Source organism: Aquila chrysaetos, chromosome 7 (genome assembly GCF_900496995.4).
Source record: "Aquila chrysaetos chrysaetos chromosome 7, bAquChr1.4, whole genome shotgun sequence".
Classification (NCBI taxonomy): Eukaryota; Metazoa; Chordata; class Aves; order Accipitriformes; family Accipitridae; genus Aquila; species Aquila chrysaetos.
In genome coordinates this window covers 41,716,539-41,736,179 of record NC_044010.1, presented here as the reverse complement: position 1 = coordinate 41,736,179, position 19,641 = coordinate 41,716,539, and the positions used below count along the sequence as shown (strand labels likewise).

Here is a 19,641-nt window from a genome sequence, read left to right as displayed (position 1 = left end):
CCACAACATCTCTGGACAGCCTGTTCCAATGTTTCATTATGCTCACCACGAACATTTTTTCTCCTAATATCTCATCAGAATTCCCTTTGCTGCAGCATGTGTCTGGTGCCTCTCATCTTTTTTCTGTGCACCTTCGAGAAGAGTGTGGCCCTACCTTCGGTATGGTCTCCCATCTGGTGGCTGTAGGCAGCGATAAGGTCCCTCCTGAGCTCTCTCCCAGGCTGAGCAAGCCCAGCTCTCAGTGTCTCCTCATATAGCAAGTGCTCCAGCCCCTGACCGCCTTGGTGGCCCTGCACTAAACTCCCTCCATGTCTTTCCTGCTCACTGGGAAGCCCAAAACTAGACACAGAACTCCAGATGTGGTCTCACAGATGCTGGTTAGAGGGAAATGATCATTTCCCTCAACATGCTGGCTAGGGTCTTATTCAATGCAGCCCAGCATCTAGTTAGGCTTTTTTTTTTTTTTTTTTTTTTTTTTTTTTTGCTGCCTGGGCACACACAGACTTCACGAAGGTTTAAGCAGTTTTTACGCTTTCTAGCACAGCAGGACTTCTCCATGGTGCACACTGTGGACAGCACATAACTTTAACCAGTCTTTTCATACCCATGGTATGTTTGTAGAGGGCCCAATGCAGCAGGTCTCCCAAGCTGCACATTCTAGTGGAATGCAAACACACAATGAAAGATTGATTTGGATGAGAGAGTAGATCAGGTAAGGTCCAGTGTCAATGGAGTAGGTCATTTATACTTGTAAGATAGGTCAGAATTAGAAATACCGAAAAAGAATTTGCTATTGAAAAATGCAATCCTAGTGAAAAGTGCATACTTCTAATATTCAACATATAAATGCAAATGAAAATGAGTTCCTACACTCTTGTCCTTTCCCTGCTGAACCTAACAGGATGCCAGTTGCACTAATCATGATAATTTATCTTTTCCCAGAAGCTTGTTTGGCAGGAATTGGAAAAAAATAATCAAATTATTTCACAATAAGCCAATAAAAGCAAACAGAGGAAAGTTCTCTTTAGGCACAACTGTAGTATTATTTTTTGTCTGGATGATGATTTACAGCCTGCCTGACAACTAATTGAAAAATGATGAAAGTATCTCTTTTACTTCAATGAGTTTAGAATCAGATCCTTAGAGGTAAAATTTTTATGCACATCCTAGTGATTAACATTATAGAGAAATGGCTGTTAATCACTCTCCAAAAGACAGTGTTTAGACAGCTTTTTTTATTGTTGCAGAAAACAAATATAGTCTCTAACATACTGTAATGAGCTGGCCAAGCTATTTTAAAATATCAGCTGTCTTTATGTGCAACAAAGTATTAAAAAAAAGAGTCTCCTGACATATATTCTATATCCCTTGAGGTCCAATTTTCAGATTAATAGAAATTTTTTTTCTTTTTTTCCTCCCCTTTCCCTTTAAAGACTCAGATTTTCAGGCCCTCTAGAGCATCTTGCTGCATTTTCTAACCTTTAAGAATAAGCTAAAGACTGACAGACATTTTTTCATTTTCCTCCACTCTATGAAAAAGCTAAAATCTTTCAGCATACAAACTTTGTAGTTCTAACTTTTTCCAATATATTTAGAAGTCTGTTCATTTATTAGTTTTTTTTATTCACTTCAAAAACTGAAACCAGCCTTCCATTACTTCTCATAAAGTAGAATTAATTTTAAACATCTAACACCATGACAGAGTATAAAATAAGAATTCTGCTAGATATCCCATGTTAAATAGAACAATAATAACACTCTGAAATATACATTAAATAATGATAGTAGTCTCCTGAGCAAATATATCCTATGGGGAAACTCATAGAGGTAAAGGAGGTTTTGCACACCATTGAAGCCATAAAGTCATATGTAGGGTTCTGCTATCAGAGGAGGTGGACAAAAATGCCAATGAACCCCCCAACATGCTGGAGGATCGGTTTCAGCTCCAGCTCTGCTTTGGGAGCTAGTTGATCCTGGTCTAACAGTGCCCCAGGGAATGTCTGCAGCTGTGTGTTCCTATGGAAATAGAAGCTCCTAGAGAATGCGAAGCTTTGAAAAATAGCCCTCAAAGCAGCATGACAGCACGGAAAGAGGGATGGGACAGATACGCTCCTGAAGATTGATTCTGAAAGTCTGGATGTCAGCTCCCAACTTACTGGCATCATACTTGGATTCTGGACTAGCGAACTCTTCCCTTTAAGCACATTAGAACACTAAAGTCGAAAACATTCAGCTCCAAGTGTAAACTCTTCTATGATGTTCTTCAACAGTACATTATCTGAAGAGGTGCTACATGGGTCTTTTCGTGCGTATGTCACTAATATGCAACTTCTTCACACCTCTGTAGAACTTGAAGTACACTATCCAAAAGGTTGAGGACTTCACCTTACCTATAGCTTATGCTTCTGATACAAACTATATGGAGAGACACAAATGTCTGTGGCTGTAACTACAAGTTTTCATTCAACATGGGCATATTTAGAGTACACTGATTCATACCCTGTTCATACAGAACTACAAATTTTAATTGGCAATTACAGTGGCTTCTGTAAGAACAGGATATAAATTTGGAAAACTATATTTTTATTTCCACAAAAATTTATGTTGGAAAACAGTTTGGACAGAAAACTTCCTATTCTTCTGATCTCTCAGAATATTAATTGTAAGGCTGCATATGAAAATGCATGTATAATTATAAAGTTGTACAGTAAAATGCATGGTATGCAACCACTGGAAAGGATAGGTAAAAAATCCTCAAAGGGGAATGTCAGTTAAGCCCACTCTTTCATCTGAAGTCTGTTAATTGCGTGGTTTATAAACATTTTTCCTTAACAGTTATTCTACTATCATCAGCTGCACAAGATCCTTAGCTATTGAAAAATCAATTCAGTAATTAATAGTGAAAACAATCTCTTCATTCCAATTTTGTTTACTTTTCTAACTGACAGAAGATCAAACCTACTTTTTGAGCAGTGACAAATTAATTGAGTAGAAATAAATTATCTGAATCTTTTTGGATGACTACTTTAGGATGACACAAATCGTTACCTAAAAGTACCTTTTACTCTCCTTTGCTTAAAAGTCTCAGTAACTAGCTTGGCTGTAGGTGTCATTCTACATAAATACTTTTTTCAGATTAATGCCCTCCACTGCACCTAACAGTACAGACTCAACCTATACTCTTAGAACCAGCGAGTAAAACCAGGCACTGAAAATTTTTTGTAGTCAATTTCATTAGAAGTATTACTTATTATTATAATACTTTTTACTAAGTAAAATCTGTGTTCATCCAGTACAATTGAAAGCCATGTTTTCAATAACATATGTTACAAAAAGTTTGGATGGACAGTATGCCTTGGCAAAACCCATGGACAGAATTCAAAATTTAAGGAGATTATAATATTTGATCTCTTTGAATGGTATTGTTAATTATCTTCAAGCTTTGCACAGCCTCCATGGTTCACTGCTTTTAGTAGAAATCTATTCCTGCTGCAAACCTTCCTCAAAATACAATGATGCCAAAGCAGAGTTTCTGACTAAAAGCTTGTTGGCATCTTAGGTAAGAAGAGGTTTCCATTTTTCCGTAATGTAGCAAAATGTAGTTTATCATCCTGTTCCTCTGTCCGGAATTTTCTCTTTGATGAAAAATCCCCACCTCACCTTCAAATATAAAACATCTTGATTGTTTTGAAGTAAGGACACTGAAGTGAAGCAACAGTGAAAACTGTATTCTGTCACGTCCCTCACCTACTTACATCTTGGCATATTATATATTCTCAGTACTTCCCGTGAACTTTATTTGCAGATGAAGGTTGTCTAAAGAAACAACATGAGTCTCCTGTCAGCCTGCCCTACATTTTTTGAGGATCAAATCCTGCAAAACATCAGCCTTCAAGCGGATGAGGAAAATATAATAATTTTCCTCTAGTGAAAATATGGATTACACTAATGCTAATATTAAATCTCTTTACCACACACTTTTTAGTGTCTTTTAGTTTAATTATACAGAATTTAACAAGATATATACAATCATAGATGACTGAAACATGTAATGCATTTGCTTGAAAGAAATGTACACCACTTATTTGAAGGAACGATTAACTATAGGTGTTTGAAATGAACAGCCATTATGCTACTCTTTCATATGCTCCTTTTACTACATAGTATGTGCACCCCTTAGAAGAATTTAAGTTGTATTGTTTCTTTCGTTATAGGGAGCTGCCACTAAAACAAGCCTTTTTTAGAATAGTTCTCTTTTTTGTTTTGTTTGGTTCCATAATTAACCTTTGTACATGCTATTCACACAAGAGTACCAATTCACTGTGATCACGTCCAAGCAAAGTTCGAATGGGGGCTAACGACGTCTTAAAGTTTTATGGAGGAAAAATATAGCAGAGTTAGTGGCTATGATCTTGTGACACAATCAGATTGAAATGAACTTAACCTAAATGCCCTCAGAGACTTAGCTTCAACAACATTACATGCTGCTGTGAAAGAAAGGACAACCTAAGGTCACTTGTTTTTACCTGGGTGATTTGGAAAATGTCCTGTTACATACGTTGCTAGGATATGGGATTTCTTTGCTTTTAAAATGTTTCCTTTGACATTTCAATTTCTTATTAGAAATGTGACACTTTGTTTGGAAAGAAATATGAAATGGAAACAAAACCCCAAACCAGTAAGAGCTTGGTAGCATGCCAACGGGACTACCAGTTTTAAGTGTTCTAAATTCTGGGTGAGCAACTAGAGATGCATTATAATAAAACAGCTGTCATGGAGCATGTATCTTTATAATGATGAATTTTTATAAGGGAAGTAGTCAGCTGTGTTAAGATGGTATTTTACACCTGAAGTCAAAAAACTGACTAAAAAAAAAAAAGTCAGTCTACTAAGACGGAACTCCTATTAAAGGTTACGGAGATGCCTGTAGAGGTGCAACAAACTCTCCAAATAGAGCACAATGCAATACTGTCACTTTCAATGACTTTTAAATCACAACCACAGGAGAGGTATGACTGTGATCTTTTAAAGAATATACAGATCTGGGAGGTAAGAACTACTTTTGGATTTCCAACTTAGATCATATTTGGCCTGATTTTTCAGAATAGCCAAGAAGCCACATGTCCAACTTCATCAGCTCACATACTGCTGCCGACAGTCTACACATTAGAAAGCAGGGGGTTTTCTGAGAAACCTAAAATTCTTTGTCAGTTTTGAAAATTCTGTCTGCTAATCTCACCTAATAATCCAGTGATAGATTTAGGAGCAGAATCAAAATTTCATGACATTCATTTCCATGTATTAAGTGATATTAAGATGACCATTAGAGAAGAGGGAGCCAGTTAACAGAACTGCAGTCTATATTTAGACATTGATTCTTCCATTTCATCAGAGAATATATTAAATGTCACATTCTGTTGCACAGCCAATTAGAGAGGTAAGCACAACAAAAAAGAGTTTTCCTGCTGGTTTTGTTACCAACACAGCATGGTATCAAAAAAAGCGACAGGGCTACCCAGCCAGGAATTGAAATGAGAGGAAGACTGCAATAGTGCTGGCTTAACAAGCTAAAATATTTTAGCCTTGAGTTAAGATGAAATGCTGATATAAACCAGTTCATTTTAAAAAGATGTATAACATTAATTGAAATTCTCAAGAGTTAATAATTTGATCTCGTATTTAAGTAAAGGAGATGTGCAGAAGGAAGCAAGCTATGGATCTTGCCTGCCAGAATAATATGCTAAAATGAGGCCTAAGTAAGAAAAACATATAATTATGAACCAAATATTTGACAATATAAAATTTTAAAAACAAAATTATTCTGAAAAATATGAAAATATAATGTGCAAATAAGTCTCCTTTTGCCCTCAACCTTTTCAAATGACATAACAGCTATTTTAATCCAGCATCCTGTGTAGGTGATACTGCAACTAACAATTATTATTAAAATATACCCATGCCATTTTAAAGATATTTTAATTAATAAACCACTATATAATTCTACACAATAAATATTGTGATCATTAACCAAGTTGAAACAAATATTTTACTAATCTAGAAGGTAAAGCAAACCCAAAGTCTCAAAAATAGAAAATTTAAACCACTGGAAAAAAAGGGAAATATAAGAAAACAAGCAGAAGGAATCCTATGAGACATCTGCATATTATAATATACATGTTCTTATAAAACTGCTCAGTACAGATACTAGGCAAAATGTGTCCATTGTTTCTCCTTCTCTGTCTACTGTAAACAAAGAGAAAGAATGTCAATATCTTCCTTACAATATATCAGATTTTTTTATGAGAAGGAGGAAGTGGAAGAGAATCTTATAATAGAGAGTACTAAACTCAGTTTAGAACTGAACTGAATGGAAATTTAACACTGAAAAGTTTTGCACAGGCAAGCCAAATCTTTTATATTGAGCAATGTTAAATCTAGAAGGCAGGTAATTACTTTCAAGCTGTATAATACCAAATTACTTTTATTGCTACTGAGTAGCTAAAGTTAAAGTTTAGCCTTTTTTTTTCCTTGTACATATATTTCCATATTTTTTCTGTGTTTTCAAAGATAAGTAACACTGATGCAGTTTTGCTGACAAAACACTTGCATTAATGAGCTGTTCTTTTCTTTAAGATGATTGAGGAGCTTTTCATAACCCAACAGCAGCAGGATATAAGCCTCTCAGAAAGTTATTACAGAAGCAACATAAGAAAAGGTATGAAACAGGGTATCTTTCCTCCTGGCAACCTGGAGCTTACTATGCAATTCTTTCTTTCTCACGAGGTTTATATTTCAGCCATTGGCTTGCATACTTTTACGACACATTCAGCACAAGTGATAGAAAGGTAGAGAGATCTGCCTTAAATACCAGATAAACTATTAAATACTCTTTTTTCCCCCTCAATTAATTATCTTAATATTTAATCCAATAATTGTGTTTATGGGATAAAGTAGCTTAAGTAATAACTAAATGTACTGCAGCCTATCCTCTTTCCTGTGTTCCTTGTTGAAATGATTTAATACAGAATAAAGATCATGAGGCTTTCAACTTGAAAAATCAGTGTTTCTCATACCTTTTGTTTGATGATCATGTCGTTGATATCATCAAGATCACCTACTATCACTCTCTGAGATTTTATCTCTCGATCCAGTCGAGAAAGCCAGTCAGTGAGTTCTGCCCATGCCTTATTGAAGTCAGCCAAGGCTGGAACCTCCAAAAGCACAGAAGATGGCATTTCTGGTTTGAAGGTGGTGGTTTCCTTGGTTACCCTGGTTTGTGTATCCACAGCAACAGTTTCACCAGAAGTTACTGAAAGAAAAAAAATGCTAAAATTACTGAATAAATGAACTATGATAAATGTTTATTTCAGTAACAGAATTTATGCAGTAGAAAGGGTAACACAGAATTAAGCTCGTTTCTTGATGTTATGTCTACTGGAAATATGAAAATTAAAACTAAAAGAATATATGAATTCATTTTTCCACAGTATTTCTATCATAGTGTATGCTTAACATTCAGCATTCTCAGCATATTCAAATTTCATCCTTAAAAGACCAGTGGGACCTAGTAACACTAGCAAAGATCTCAGTGTAATAAGAATCCCTCACTCAAGGTCACTGAAGTATTGCTATACATGAGTCACCTTCCAAAATCTAGTAGTGTGGTGAGATCTGTCAAGGCTAGAGGCAGGTTGAAAAAAAGTTGGTTGCAATATCCATAGTATCACAGCATGACCATGTATCTAGAAACACGTTTCTTCCATGGTCTCCAGTCACTCTGTAGCTGTGAATTTGTCTCACCAACAATCTCGCTTACTGTTACCAGCGAGTATTTCCCATAGGCTCTGTGACCAATATGGGAGCTTACACAATAAGAAATTCAGACTTGGCCAATTCTTGATTTTTCCTTCTCACAGCTTGAAATATCATGTGGTATTATTTGGATATTTGTGGATTTTTTTCCTTCTTTTTGGAGAAAACGGACACATCTTCTCCTTTGTGTCCTTTCTTGCTCTGTTGTCTGGGTTTTAAAGAATCTGTTCATTATTCATTGCTTGGATTGGGGAAGTACCCAACACTGAAGCACAGTATCTTTCCCTGCAGTCAAAAGGATGAAGGGTGCCATAGATAGCTACCACTGGACAGAGAGGCATGTAACATGAAATCGTTCAGAATTTCAAGACTGATTTTTGCTTCTATATTTTTGTTATTTACAAATAAATGGTTATAAACTGTTGGGCTATTTTTGCCCTCCAATTAATCATGCAAAAGCAATTCATTATGCACAATATTGTGGCAGATGAGGCTACACCGAATTGTATTTGTTTAATTTTTTCTCATTTTTTAAATAGTCCAGCCAAACAAGAAAAATACTAAAATAAGGAAAACACAAGAACACGTGGCGTTGTTTCACTGAGGTGCTAAGTCATTAGAAAAGAGAGAATCTAAATATCTACCCTTTAGAGTAGCTACAGAATCTCTATCTGAATCAACTGCCTAAACAACACAATAGCTAAACCAGGAAAGCTGAAATAAATGTGTGCCATGTGCCCTACATTTTCTACTATTGAACTGCAAAATATGGTTATTGAAAACCAAATATAAATTTCTAAAGCACCAAGATGTTTGTTTGCATTCTTCCCAGTCTCCTTACAGAGTAGAGAAAACCTGTTTCATGCACTGTTCCAGTGAGGTAGCTTGTCTTTTACAGGAAAAATAACCAAAACCACTGTCACCGCATTCACACTAAGGGTTTTTTTGCTTTCTAGTACTTCCGAGAGTCTGGTGGTTTTCCCCTCTGGTATTCACACCATTTCAGCAAAGTCTGTCTGAAGTCTGAAAACTCAAGTAGCAGGTGACAGTTCAACAGTTTGGCCATAAAACCACTTGAAAAGTTAAAACAGTCAGTAACATTAACTGATCTTGCCAAGGAATTTAGCAGCTATTTTTCGCTAATGAGAAAGGTTTTGAGTTACTTCACTGGGGAATCAGTGACCCTTCTTCAGCACTGCAGAAAGGGAAAAAGCTGTGCACAAGCATCTAAATGACTGTCACTGTAAAAGCGCCATGAGATGCTGTCAGCATTAAAAATACTGTATGACTACAAACAATTTACCAAATCAACTAACATATACATTATTTATCTAGCCTGAATAAATGGCAATATTATGATACCAAAAGTGACTCCTGCAAATGATGATTTTTAATGACATACACTGCAATTAAATATATTTATCCAACCATCCATATCATTATTGCATTTCTGAAGTGCAATCCTTGTACTTTTCCTTTCTGTACTTTAAAAATCACATACCTGTGGATAACTATGAAGAAAATTAATTAAAATAAATTAAATTAAAATAAATTAAAAGGCTGTTCTAACACAGCAAGTTTTTAATTAAAATCACACAAACAGATGAGAAAATTAATATACCTTTTTTCTTACATGGAAAGAGGTTTGTAAGGAGTTTTTTGTAACATCAGACTGTTTGCTGTAACAGAGTATCTTGTATGTGAAGTTACAGAATGGCAGTTTTTAATATCAAAAGCAAAACAGATAACCCTAAAGGATCTCTTTCCTTCACCCTTTTATTTCATTTTTTAATTTTTAAACACAGATGTGAATAATTAATAATTGGTACTCGTCAGGTTTTCTTTCCTCTCTGTTGAAATTACTCCAGATATTTTCTGCCCTATTCCTTTTTTTTTTTTACCTAAATTATGCAAACGAAGCAGAGATTAGCTTTACTCAGTACTGGTGAGGCCACATCTGGAGTACTGCGTCCAGTTCCAGTGCTTGATGTGTTTTTATGCCGCCTTCTCTCTGAGCTGGATATTAAAAATCTGTCTGACACCTAGCGAAAATTATATACCAAATTCAGAGAATTGTCTATGTTTTCTCACCCCTGGATGGGAATTCAACTCCACAGATCAGTCATGATTTCCTGTAACAATTCCAAAATGTCATCTCATTTCACCCTCTCCTCACATGAACTCCGTAATACTATAAGTCAAAGTGATTCAGAGCAAGGCTTATTATTTGCAGTGAGGTACTCCGTATCACGGTCAAGACGCATGCAATTACTGAAAAACATAGTCGAGTGTTTCATTCCAGAACTTTACCAAAGCTGTTAAGTGTGAAAAGTATGTGGAAGTGTAGACTTCCAGTCTTTACCAAGAGATGGATACTTTAGGTCCACTTCCATCTGGCCTAAAGTTCATGTAAAGGCTTTGTATTTCCTCTGTGACTTCAGAGATTCTTAGGCAACAGGAAAACAGTTGCTTTGTTTGGCATTCACGTAGGTTAAACAGAAGTTGTCTTATCTCAGAGGAAATCTCTGGTCTCATCAGTATTTCAGGTAAATTGAAGACAAGCTTTCTAAACCGGCACTCTACAGAGCCTCCGTAAGTAGACTCAGGGTATCTGATAAGACTGCCTGGCACCTCATAGCATCTCACATATTTTGGCCTCAGGGTATGTGGGATAATTGCTGGAGTTGACTTATTGATATGTCCCCCTCTTAAGAGAAGGTAAACCTCCAGAGTGGAATGCTGTTCCATAATAATTCCCTAAGCAACATAACCTGCAGCCTTAGATGTTACCAACACCAAGGGAGCTTGATATGCTGACTCTAAGAGAAACAACACGGAGGGTGGAGCGGAGTGGAAGGACCGTGGCCAGGCTCTGAGATATCACCGTGGGGATAGGGAACTGGAACTACTGGAACAAGAAAGGAAGGTCCCTGCATCGAATCCACTGAAACAAGGAGATGAAACAATGAGGTTCTGTCAATGCTATTGCCTTACTTCTGATTTATATCATAAGTGCCCAGTTCTGGAGTAGTGACACACAAAATCATGTCCTCTGGGTGAACTTTGCTCATTATAATCTCATTATAATATCAAAACACACCTCCATCCCAAAGGCTACCCGGCTTCAAGGTGCGACCACCCCTCACTGAGCACACGCTCTGAATTTTCTCTAGCATATACCTTTAAAAGTAAAGCGAGGAGATTTTATACCAATCATAATAAAGGTATGTATGACTAGAGTCACTCAAGCTCCACCTAAAAATAAGAAAATAGTACAAAAGTGCATAAGAGAGGAGGAATGCTACGGAAGATACCATCATAGACAAGTCGGGAGGACATTGCTGACTTCTGGGATCAGTTGACGGGCTGAACGTCTCTTCCCCCCATAGGGACGCCTATTGGGTAAGATTCGAACACTTGGTTATACCGAGTGCTTCCCCAGGAAACTTAGAATTCTCTAAAGTGTTTCCATAATTTAACGTGTTTGTAGTCGACTGTATTATTCATACTCTTGGTACTCGCACATGCTTTGCAGACAGTGTATTTATCACTGGCAATCCAAAAGAACTTGCACTTCTGTTGCTTTTAATAAACCGTACTGTTCATTAAAATCTAGCCGTGATAGTTCATTGAACGCGACCAAACTTCTTAAGTCGGGCCATGATAGTTCATTGAATGCGACTAGACTGAAAGTACATTGCACTATTTGTGCATCCGTAATCGTGGTAGTTCAATATATGTTGAACGCGACCAGACTTACAGCATTGAATTGGGCATCACTCAGAATCTAAGCTTAGCTGCCCCCAGCCCCTCTGATATCCGAGGACAAGCTGGAATGAAAGGGGATTTATTTTCTGCCAAACTTCTTCACCCTTTAATGCAACAGTATACACTCAAGTGTTTGCCAATTAATATTTATTATTTATTGTCAATTAATATTTATTATTTATTTATTTTTCCTCTAGTGGCAGCTATTCCAGAAGAGGGTATTCCTAATCTTCTAATGTTCATGGGTTTACTGCTCTGGATTTTGGCTTAGGTTTTTTTTTATCCCGTTGATGTAGTTCTTTTGCATCAAGAAACTTTAAATACTACAGAGAGGACTGTAAGGTACTAGCAGAAGTGCACTGTCCAGTATAATATCATCTTTAAAAGCTTCAAGGTCTACCACTATCTACCATTATCTACCACTACTGAGGATGGTAATAATCTGTTCCACTTTGACTAAGCAGTTAAAACATTTGCATTATCAAATTATTTATAGCAATTACCTTTAGAAAGTGGTTGCACAGTATGTTTCCCTTCTGATATTTATCTCCCCTCAGAACAAAAATACCACTTGAAAGATACATCTGTCCCTTATTTCTCTTTCTTCCATTCTTGCACAGTTATGATATGGTTCATTCAACAGAAGCATATAAATGATCGATTAAAATTAATAGAGAAATATAAATCAACATTAATTACACAAAATGTAGGAACAGATCTCATTCTGAAACAATTTATCCAGAACTGCACTGACAGTTTCTGTGACTCAAAGGGGACAGTTTGTTGGTTTTGTTTTTCCCCAGGACAATTAATTTATAAATGCAAAACTAGAATCGAATTTTTTTTTTTCAAATATCTGAGTAGCACAATCTATCCTGCTGCAACACATCAGGAATACAATTAAGGACTTAATCTTTCAACTTATTTAAAGGTTATATCAGTTCACTCCTGTGATATAAGCCACAAAACCAAGAGAACAATTAGAATGCAAGATGTTAAACCACACCAACCTGTAGCTTTTAAGGTAACTTCTCATTAGCACTTTCTGCTGTTTAACAAAGAAGGAAACAACATAGAGCAATAATAGGAAAAAAAAAAAAAACCCACAAAAATAAAATGTCTAGCAAAAAGCTGAAAACAATCTAACAATACTCTGAACTAGGTGTGATTTTCAACTTGTTCTTGAACCTTGAAATACACTGGATGAAAGTCAAGAGTATACTGGTAATTTTTGCATCCTGAAAATAATCTATGATGTTAAACTTTAAGAGTGAGAACAATAGGAATGTGTCATGAAATGGAAGTTCAAAATTAAATGCAGAAATAAGAAAAGCAGAATGAAGTCAACTGCAGGAAAGCACTTTTCCCCCCCTTCTTTTATTCTGCTTATTTCAGTGTTGTGCTTCAAGACAAGGTCAAACTGACAACTCAGAACAAATAAAACTCCTTACTTAGGTACTGAACAGGAACAGGATAGACAGGAAGAATGGCAACACTCCCAAAAGCTTCAAACCCCTTCCAACACCTCATTTCAAGCCAAAGTCCTTAAACAGAACTGACTCAGTTCACAGGAACGTTCCTAACCATCCTTCTGAACGTTTTAAGTAGTGTTGAAGTTTTAATTATGTAAGGTAACTGCATCTACCAGGTCAAAGCTTTTTGACAAAGAAGAAATAATATAGTAACTGGATGCAGATTTTAATTCAATTTGTATGTCTAGCCTGGGGATTTAGTTCCATGGTTAGCAGTACCAATTAAGGCATACGCCAGCCTTATATCCTTTATACAATGAATAACAGTAACATACACCCACTAAACTTGATTTCTGTTTTAGTCAAGGAAACCCACCTGTGTTTTACTCATTCTGAGGAAAATAGAAGATGAATACCTGTACCCTGTGGCATATGCGCAGACATCGTTCAATGAATTTGTTATTTTAACACAAGCAACATTGCCTTCTCTAGTGATAGACCAAATGAGCGTTCCCCCTGTGGGCAAACCAGCAGTTCACTGATTTGGAGGTTGGCACACCAGGCAGCTTTTGCTTATTTCATGGGAAGCCTCGGTGTCATCTTACCAGCACTTCAGCCTTGTGAACTTGATTGGGAACAACTAGGATCCGCAATAGCACACAGGTGAAGGTCTATCACCTACTAAAGTGCATTTTTTCCTTTGATTTTTTTTTCTTATGCTGTGTCATTGCAGCCGATTTTCTACAGGGTTCGAGCATCCATGCTCATATTCTTAAACTCCAAGCAGACTTCCCTGAGAGAGACCTGCGAAGACGGTTCTGAGACTGATTTATTCCTTTGACTTGTCCCAGTGATAAATGAATAGTGTCATCTCTCTCTGTCCTTCAAAGTTAAGGAAATAAAGTTAAGAGTACGTTAAGTTCTCCCATGCAGTACAATCCTTCCATGCAAGGTGCTTACTGCCAGTAACACTTTTTGGCTACAGCTACCTGCCAGGTGTTCTGGGTCACAAAGGAGTTCTGAAAGGAAAGTAATAGAATTACAGTGGGCAACGCAGCTCTGATTAACTAAAATAAATAATATCAATTTATTACCAATAAAAACCCCAAGGATGGGGTTTTTCTGGTGACCTGAACTCAGAATAAGGTCTTTATGTTAATAAAAAATTATTGCCAACGAAATTCCACCCACGGCTCTAAATGTGGATAATATGCTTCCTTAGAGCATTGTATCTCTAAGCTAACATTTTCTTAACATTTTAATCAGCTTTTAAAGACAAAAAAAACATGTTTCAAAGTAAGTCTTTTTCTGTTTGAATAAAATACCAACGTCAGATTGACCAATGTCTGACTGTCTTCAACTTGAGTATTTAGTAAAAACAATTCCTAGAAAAAATGACTTAGTAACTGTATCATGGATATTTCATAGATAGTAATTTTTATAGACTATAAATGAGTAACAGTTAGTACTTGATTTCACGAACACTTAGGGAACATTCACATTATGTGCTATTGTCATCAATTTAAAATACAAGTTAAGTACCTAGACGTCCTTTATATACAAGAAGCTCTTAATGATTCCTAACATGTCATTATGGATTATATATAATTTAGATTAATACAGGTTAAAAAAGAAGCTGATAGTTTATGGGATTATTAGTTAAAGTTTAGATCTAAAATAGGCTGTGCAGTGAGATGAAGAGAGGGACCAAAACTAAAGACCTCATAATTCTTAGAGATTCAAAAGAAAGTAGAAAGTCAAGGTTAAAAACTGTTAGGAGAAAAGAAAAATATTTACAAGTGAATGTGTACTGCTGTATTTGAAAAATAACCATAAAAGTTATGGTTTCTAATATGTTACTATTATTAGATTAATAAATAGCATCATAACTTTAAATTTATAGTAAAAAGTTAAGTGTCAGCTTTCTCAGGCTTATTTTTCTCTGTCATAGAAGAGATCTGGTAGAATTTTCTCCCTGTCCTCCTTTTCATACGTAGGAGTGTGACCAAGCTGTTTATTGTACAATGCATTTTTTCCAATTTCTCCAAACACTACAGAAAGATGTTTAGATATGTCTTTCACTCAGTGTAAAGAAAAGCTCTAGCTTTCACAAACACTGGATTGCAATGGGAATAAGAACATATGTCACTGTCTGTCAGAAAAATAGGTAGACTCTACCAAACACTAAGAATTTCAGTCATATAAATCATATAAGTGGGCTTGTGCGCATCGTAATGTAAATAACATTAAGGTGAAGTTAACTTAATGCTGTGTAGCAAAAAGTTAAGATTATGACCTGTTGTTGAGAAGAGCTTCTGCAAATACTTTCTCTGTATGCAAGATATTTAAAAGTGGAATGTTAATGGTTTATTTGATGAGAATACTTCCATCATAGGAGGCACTTCAAGATAACTTCCATGTACAGAACTTAAAAGTTTTAAAAACTTACCCTTTGTAGAAGGGAATCAGGTTGAAGAATACTTCAGCAAACTTTCTAAAAACTTTGATGGATCATGGCAACTGGGAGAAGTGCCCGAAGACGGGAGGAAAGCAAATGTCACTTCTATCGTGAAGAAGGACAACGCAGTGGACCCAGGAAACCACAAGCCAATCAGCCTCACCTCGAACCCTCGGAAAGTGGTAGAGCAACTAATCCTGGGAACCATTTCAAGGTACATGAAGCACAAAAAGGTGTTCAGGAATAGTCAGCATGGATTCACCAAGGGGAAGCTATCCTTGACCAAACCGATCACCTTCCACAATGAAACGTCTGGCTTGGCAGATGGGGGCAGAACAGTGGATATCGTCTGCCTTGACATCAGTAAGGCTTTCAACCCTGTCTCCCATAAGATTCTCATAGAGAAGCTGAAGAAGAATGGGCTGGATGAGCAGACAGTGAGGTGGATTGAAAACTGGCTGAACCGCTGGGCCCACAGGGCAGAGATTAGTGGCACAAAGTCTAGTTGGAGGCCAGTAACTAGTGGTGTTCCCCAGGGGTCAATACAGTGTCCAATCTTATTTAACATCTTCCCTAAGGATCTGAAATAATGGGACAAAGCATCCCCTCAGCAAGTTTGCAGATGACACAAAGCTTGGAGGAGTAGCTGACACACCAAGAGAGGGTTGTGCTGCCATTCAGCGGGACCTTGACAGGCTGGAGAAATGGGCTGGCAGGTATCTCGCGAAGTTCAAAAAGGGAAGTGCAACGTCCTGCATCTGGGGAGGAACAACCCCATGTAGCAGCACAGGCTGGGGGCCAACCATCTGGAAAGCATCTTGGCAGAAAAGGACCTGGGGGTCCCAGTGGACACCAAGTTGAACATGAGGCAGCAAGGTGCCCTTGCGGCAAAGGTTAACGGTATCCCAGGCTGCATTAAGAGAATTGTTGCCAACAAGGTGGAGAGAGGTGAGCCTTCCCCTCTACTCAGCACGTGGAATACTGTATCCAGTTCTAGGCTCCCCAGTACAAGACAGCTATAGAGCTACTGGTCAGACGCCAGTGAAGGGCCACAACGATGATTGAGGGACTGAAGCATCTCTCATACAAGGAAAGCCTGAGAGAACAGGGTCTGTTTAGCCTAGAAAAGAGAAGACTCACGGGGGAACTCATCAACATGTACAAATGTCTGAAGGGAGGGTGCTAAGAAGACGGAGCCAGGCTCTTTCCAGTGGTGCCCTGTGACAAGACAAGAGTCACTGGGCACAAACGGAACCACAGGAGGTTCCCTCTGAATATCAGGAAACACTTTTTGACTGTGAGGGTGACTGAGCCCTGCAACAGGTTGCCCAGAGAGGTTGTGGAGTCTCCATCCTTGGAGATACTCCAAAGGCACCTGCACATGATCCTGGGCAGCCTCCTCTAGGTCACCCTGCCTGAGCAGAGGGGTTGGACCAGATGACCTCCAGAGCTCCCTTCCAACCTCAACCATTCTGCGGTCCTGTAAAGCTATATTCTCACTTCCAAATGCTCTCTAAAAGCCAAATGGGAAACAATGTGAGGACAGAGAATGCTTTGGCAGTGAAGCAGCTAAGACTGAAAATACACAGAAATAATCCTGACACAGTGTATGTAAATATTCAACTGACTACATGTGGTGGAAAAAGCTTTAAATCTGTAGTACTCTATCCTAGTTAGACTATGACTCGAGTGGGGGCAGGTAGTATAAAACCAATTGAACACTGTAACATATGTCTGTAAACTGAGGTAGCATTAATAACTCTTGCTCTGCTTGGACCTATTGTTCTGTTCAAACCTTTCTAAAAGATAAACTGCTTCAAAGTTCAGTCTCCTTTTAGTAATACAGCATTGTCATGGTATTCCCTGTGAACCTTTCCTTAGGCAAAATTCAACATGATTGATGGGCCCACTAAAAATGGAAAAGCAAAAGGCTAGGGTATGAATGGATCACTTTTAGCGAGTGTAAGAATTAAACTGACACTGAAACTAAAAAAAGGTATCATCACAAGAACCTTTCATATATTGGCTACATGGTGGTTCTAGATTCAATTTATAGCAGTATCACTGACTACAATACAAAGGCTAATTTAATTATCAACACATACTTAAAAAGTGAGGTGAAAACAATATTCTGAAATTATATAGTGTCATCACTGGATACTTGTTACGATATTAAGATAATGCTTTAAAAATAGTCCAGATTGGCGGGGGGGGGGGGGGCGGCGGGGACCAAACCACAAACTAAAAAACCAAAACCCAGTACAGTCAATTTAATGGTTAAAATTAAAAAATCTCCCTCTTCTATAAATAAGCTTTCTTGTTTATGCAAACTGTATATAAAACATGATTGTGTTTGTTACTTCTTGTTTGTAGTTTAAAGGTTAGCTAAACAAATATCTGCAATACTGCCACCAATATTTCTGCTACAGCAAAAATAACCATTTTTTGATACCGCTAGTGGTTTTTTTTTTTACAAATGCAGAAGTTGATTCAAGTGCTGAGATACTGGAATAACATAAACTGAACGTATGTTAAGGATAATATCTCTTATTTATTGTAACAAAAGCAAAAATAATCAGAAATGTTTGTTTTTTCCCCCCAAAACAATATTGTCTTATTTCTTAACTGTGATATGGAGCACTAGGAAACCCACAGGTGAGAGAAACAATTTCTTTCTGCCTTGCCTGTGCCCTGTATCCTCTATTGTCATTACTGATTTGAGTCTTCCTTTAGGCTCTTGTGACATATGTTTTAAAAGGCAAAGAAGAAAAACTTCTCGAAGTAGGGAACTGAGACTGTCTCAATTAAAAAGAACAGGTAATACCTAAAAATTATTATTTCTTGTTATGGATGCAACTCAAATCCTCTTCTGCTAATTTTAGTTTCTCATTTGGTATATTATTCCATGTAGAAGGTTTCACATGTCTAGCTAGAGAGGTCACAGAGCCTCAGACTGCATATATTGGTTTGCATAAAATAAGGTGAAGTCATACTGTATATTGTATGATTTGTATATTTATCATGTGGCTTATCACATGGAAATTTTGGACAAAAGTCTTATTTTCTTCATAAGGTAAATACAAACTTTTGACTCAATTGTGATACACATTTATTCATGGTGGCCTGTTACAAATATTTTCATCTCGCTGATAAAGAGTTTTACATTTGACAACAAAGAAAACAGTCAAGAGGATTCAATGCATATTAGTTTTCATGTTTCAGGATGATACATAGGCTTTTTTCGTAATCAATCATGAAATAAAGATTTCCCTTTTTTTATAGGCATAAACATTTTAACCTTTTTCATGAGAACTTTGAAAGGAAACCTTAAGAAGGCATTATATCAAGGGAGTCAGTCTTTTGGGGAACAGAAACGGTACAAACTTTATACTGCAGTAACACTTTGAATCCCAAAGAGATCCACGATACTAACAACCAATTTAAAACTAATTTTTCTATAAAACATAGTAATAATCTGCATATGCAAAAGAACAGTCAATGGGGCTGCTAGTTGCCATATGAAGACTACTTATATGTTTGGGTTTTTAGGGATAAAATTACCTGGTTGGCTCTTAAAAATTTTGAACTAAAGGTAGTGTTGAGAAAAATGTTCCAGCCTGTTTTGGGATCTCTTGAAGTAGTAGGCAGAATCAACACAAGGAGTCTCTTTGCTTATATTAATGTTATCAATTAATATGTATAATATGATTGAAATAGCCAGGGAGCTGCTAAAGTCCTTTGTACAGCCCCCATCAGTTAATGTTTAAAATAGGGAAACAATAACTAGACATGATTTAGGGTTTAGGAACTAACTACTAGACAATGGGGCTTTATGTTTATGTCAGAAAAGGTAATCAATTGTGGTCTGGTCAATAAACCTTGAAAAACCGCCGAACTGCCAAGATTAGGGAAGAAGTAGGTAAAAGGTAATTCCTACAGACTCATTGATGACCTACTCAAATGATACCACCTACTCAAAAGAAGACAATGAAGGAAGAAGACAGAGTCTGCACACTAATTTACATGAGGGGCGAAGAAGAAAGAACCAATCCTTATGAAAATAACAATGAATATGTATTCATTAAGTGTATAAATGTGAGGATTTTTGAGACAAGGGGGTGCTGTCTTGAG

At 37.0% G+C, this 19,641-nt stretch overlaps 1 protein-coding gene across 24 annotated transcripts in view; it reads right to left on the bottom strand.

Annotated features, from left to right (window-relative positions):
- The window catches only part of DMD (dystrophin), a 1,198,278-nt gene that overhangs the window by 346,480 nt on the left and 832,157 nt on the right, over nt 1-19,641 (bottom strand). For all 24 annotated transcript variants that reach the window (XM_030020819.2, XM_030020811.2, XM_030020812.2 and 21 more), the window contains one exon: nt 7,074-7,309. In XM_030020819.2, coding sequence (XP_029876679.1) covers nt 7,074-7,309 — 236 coding nt within the window. The remainder of the gene's footprint in view (nt 1-7,073; nt 7,310-19,641) is intronic.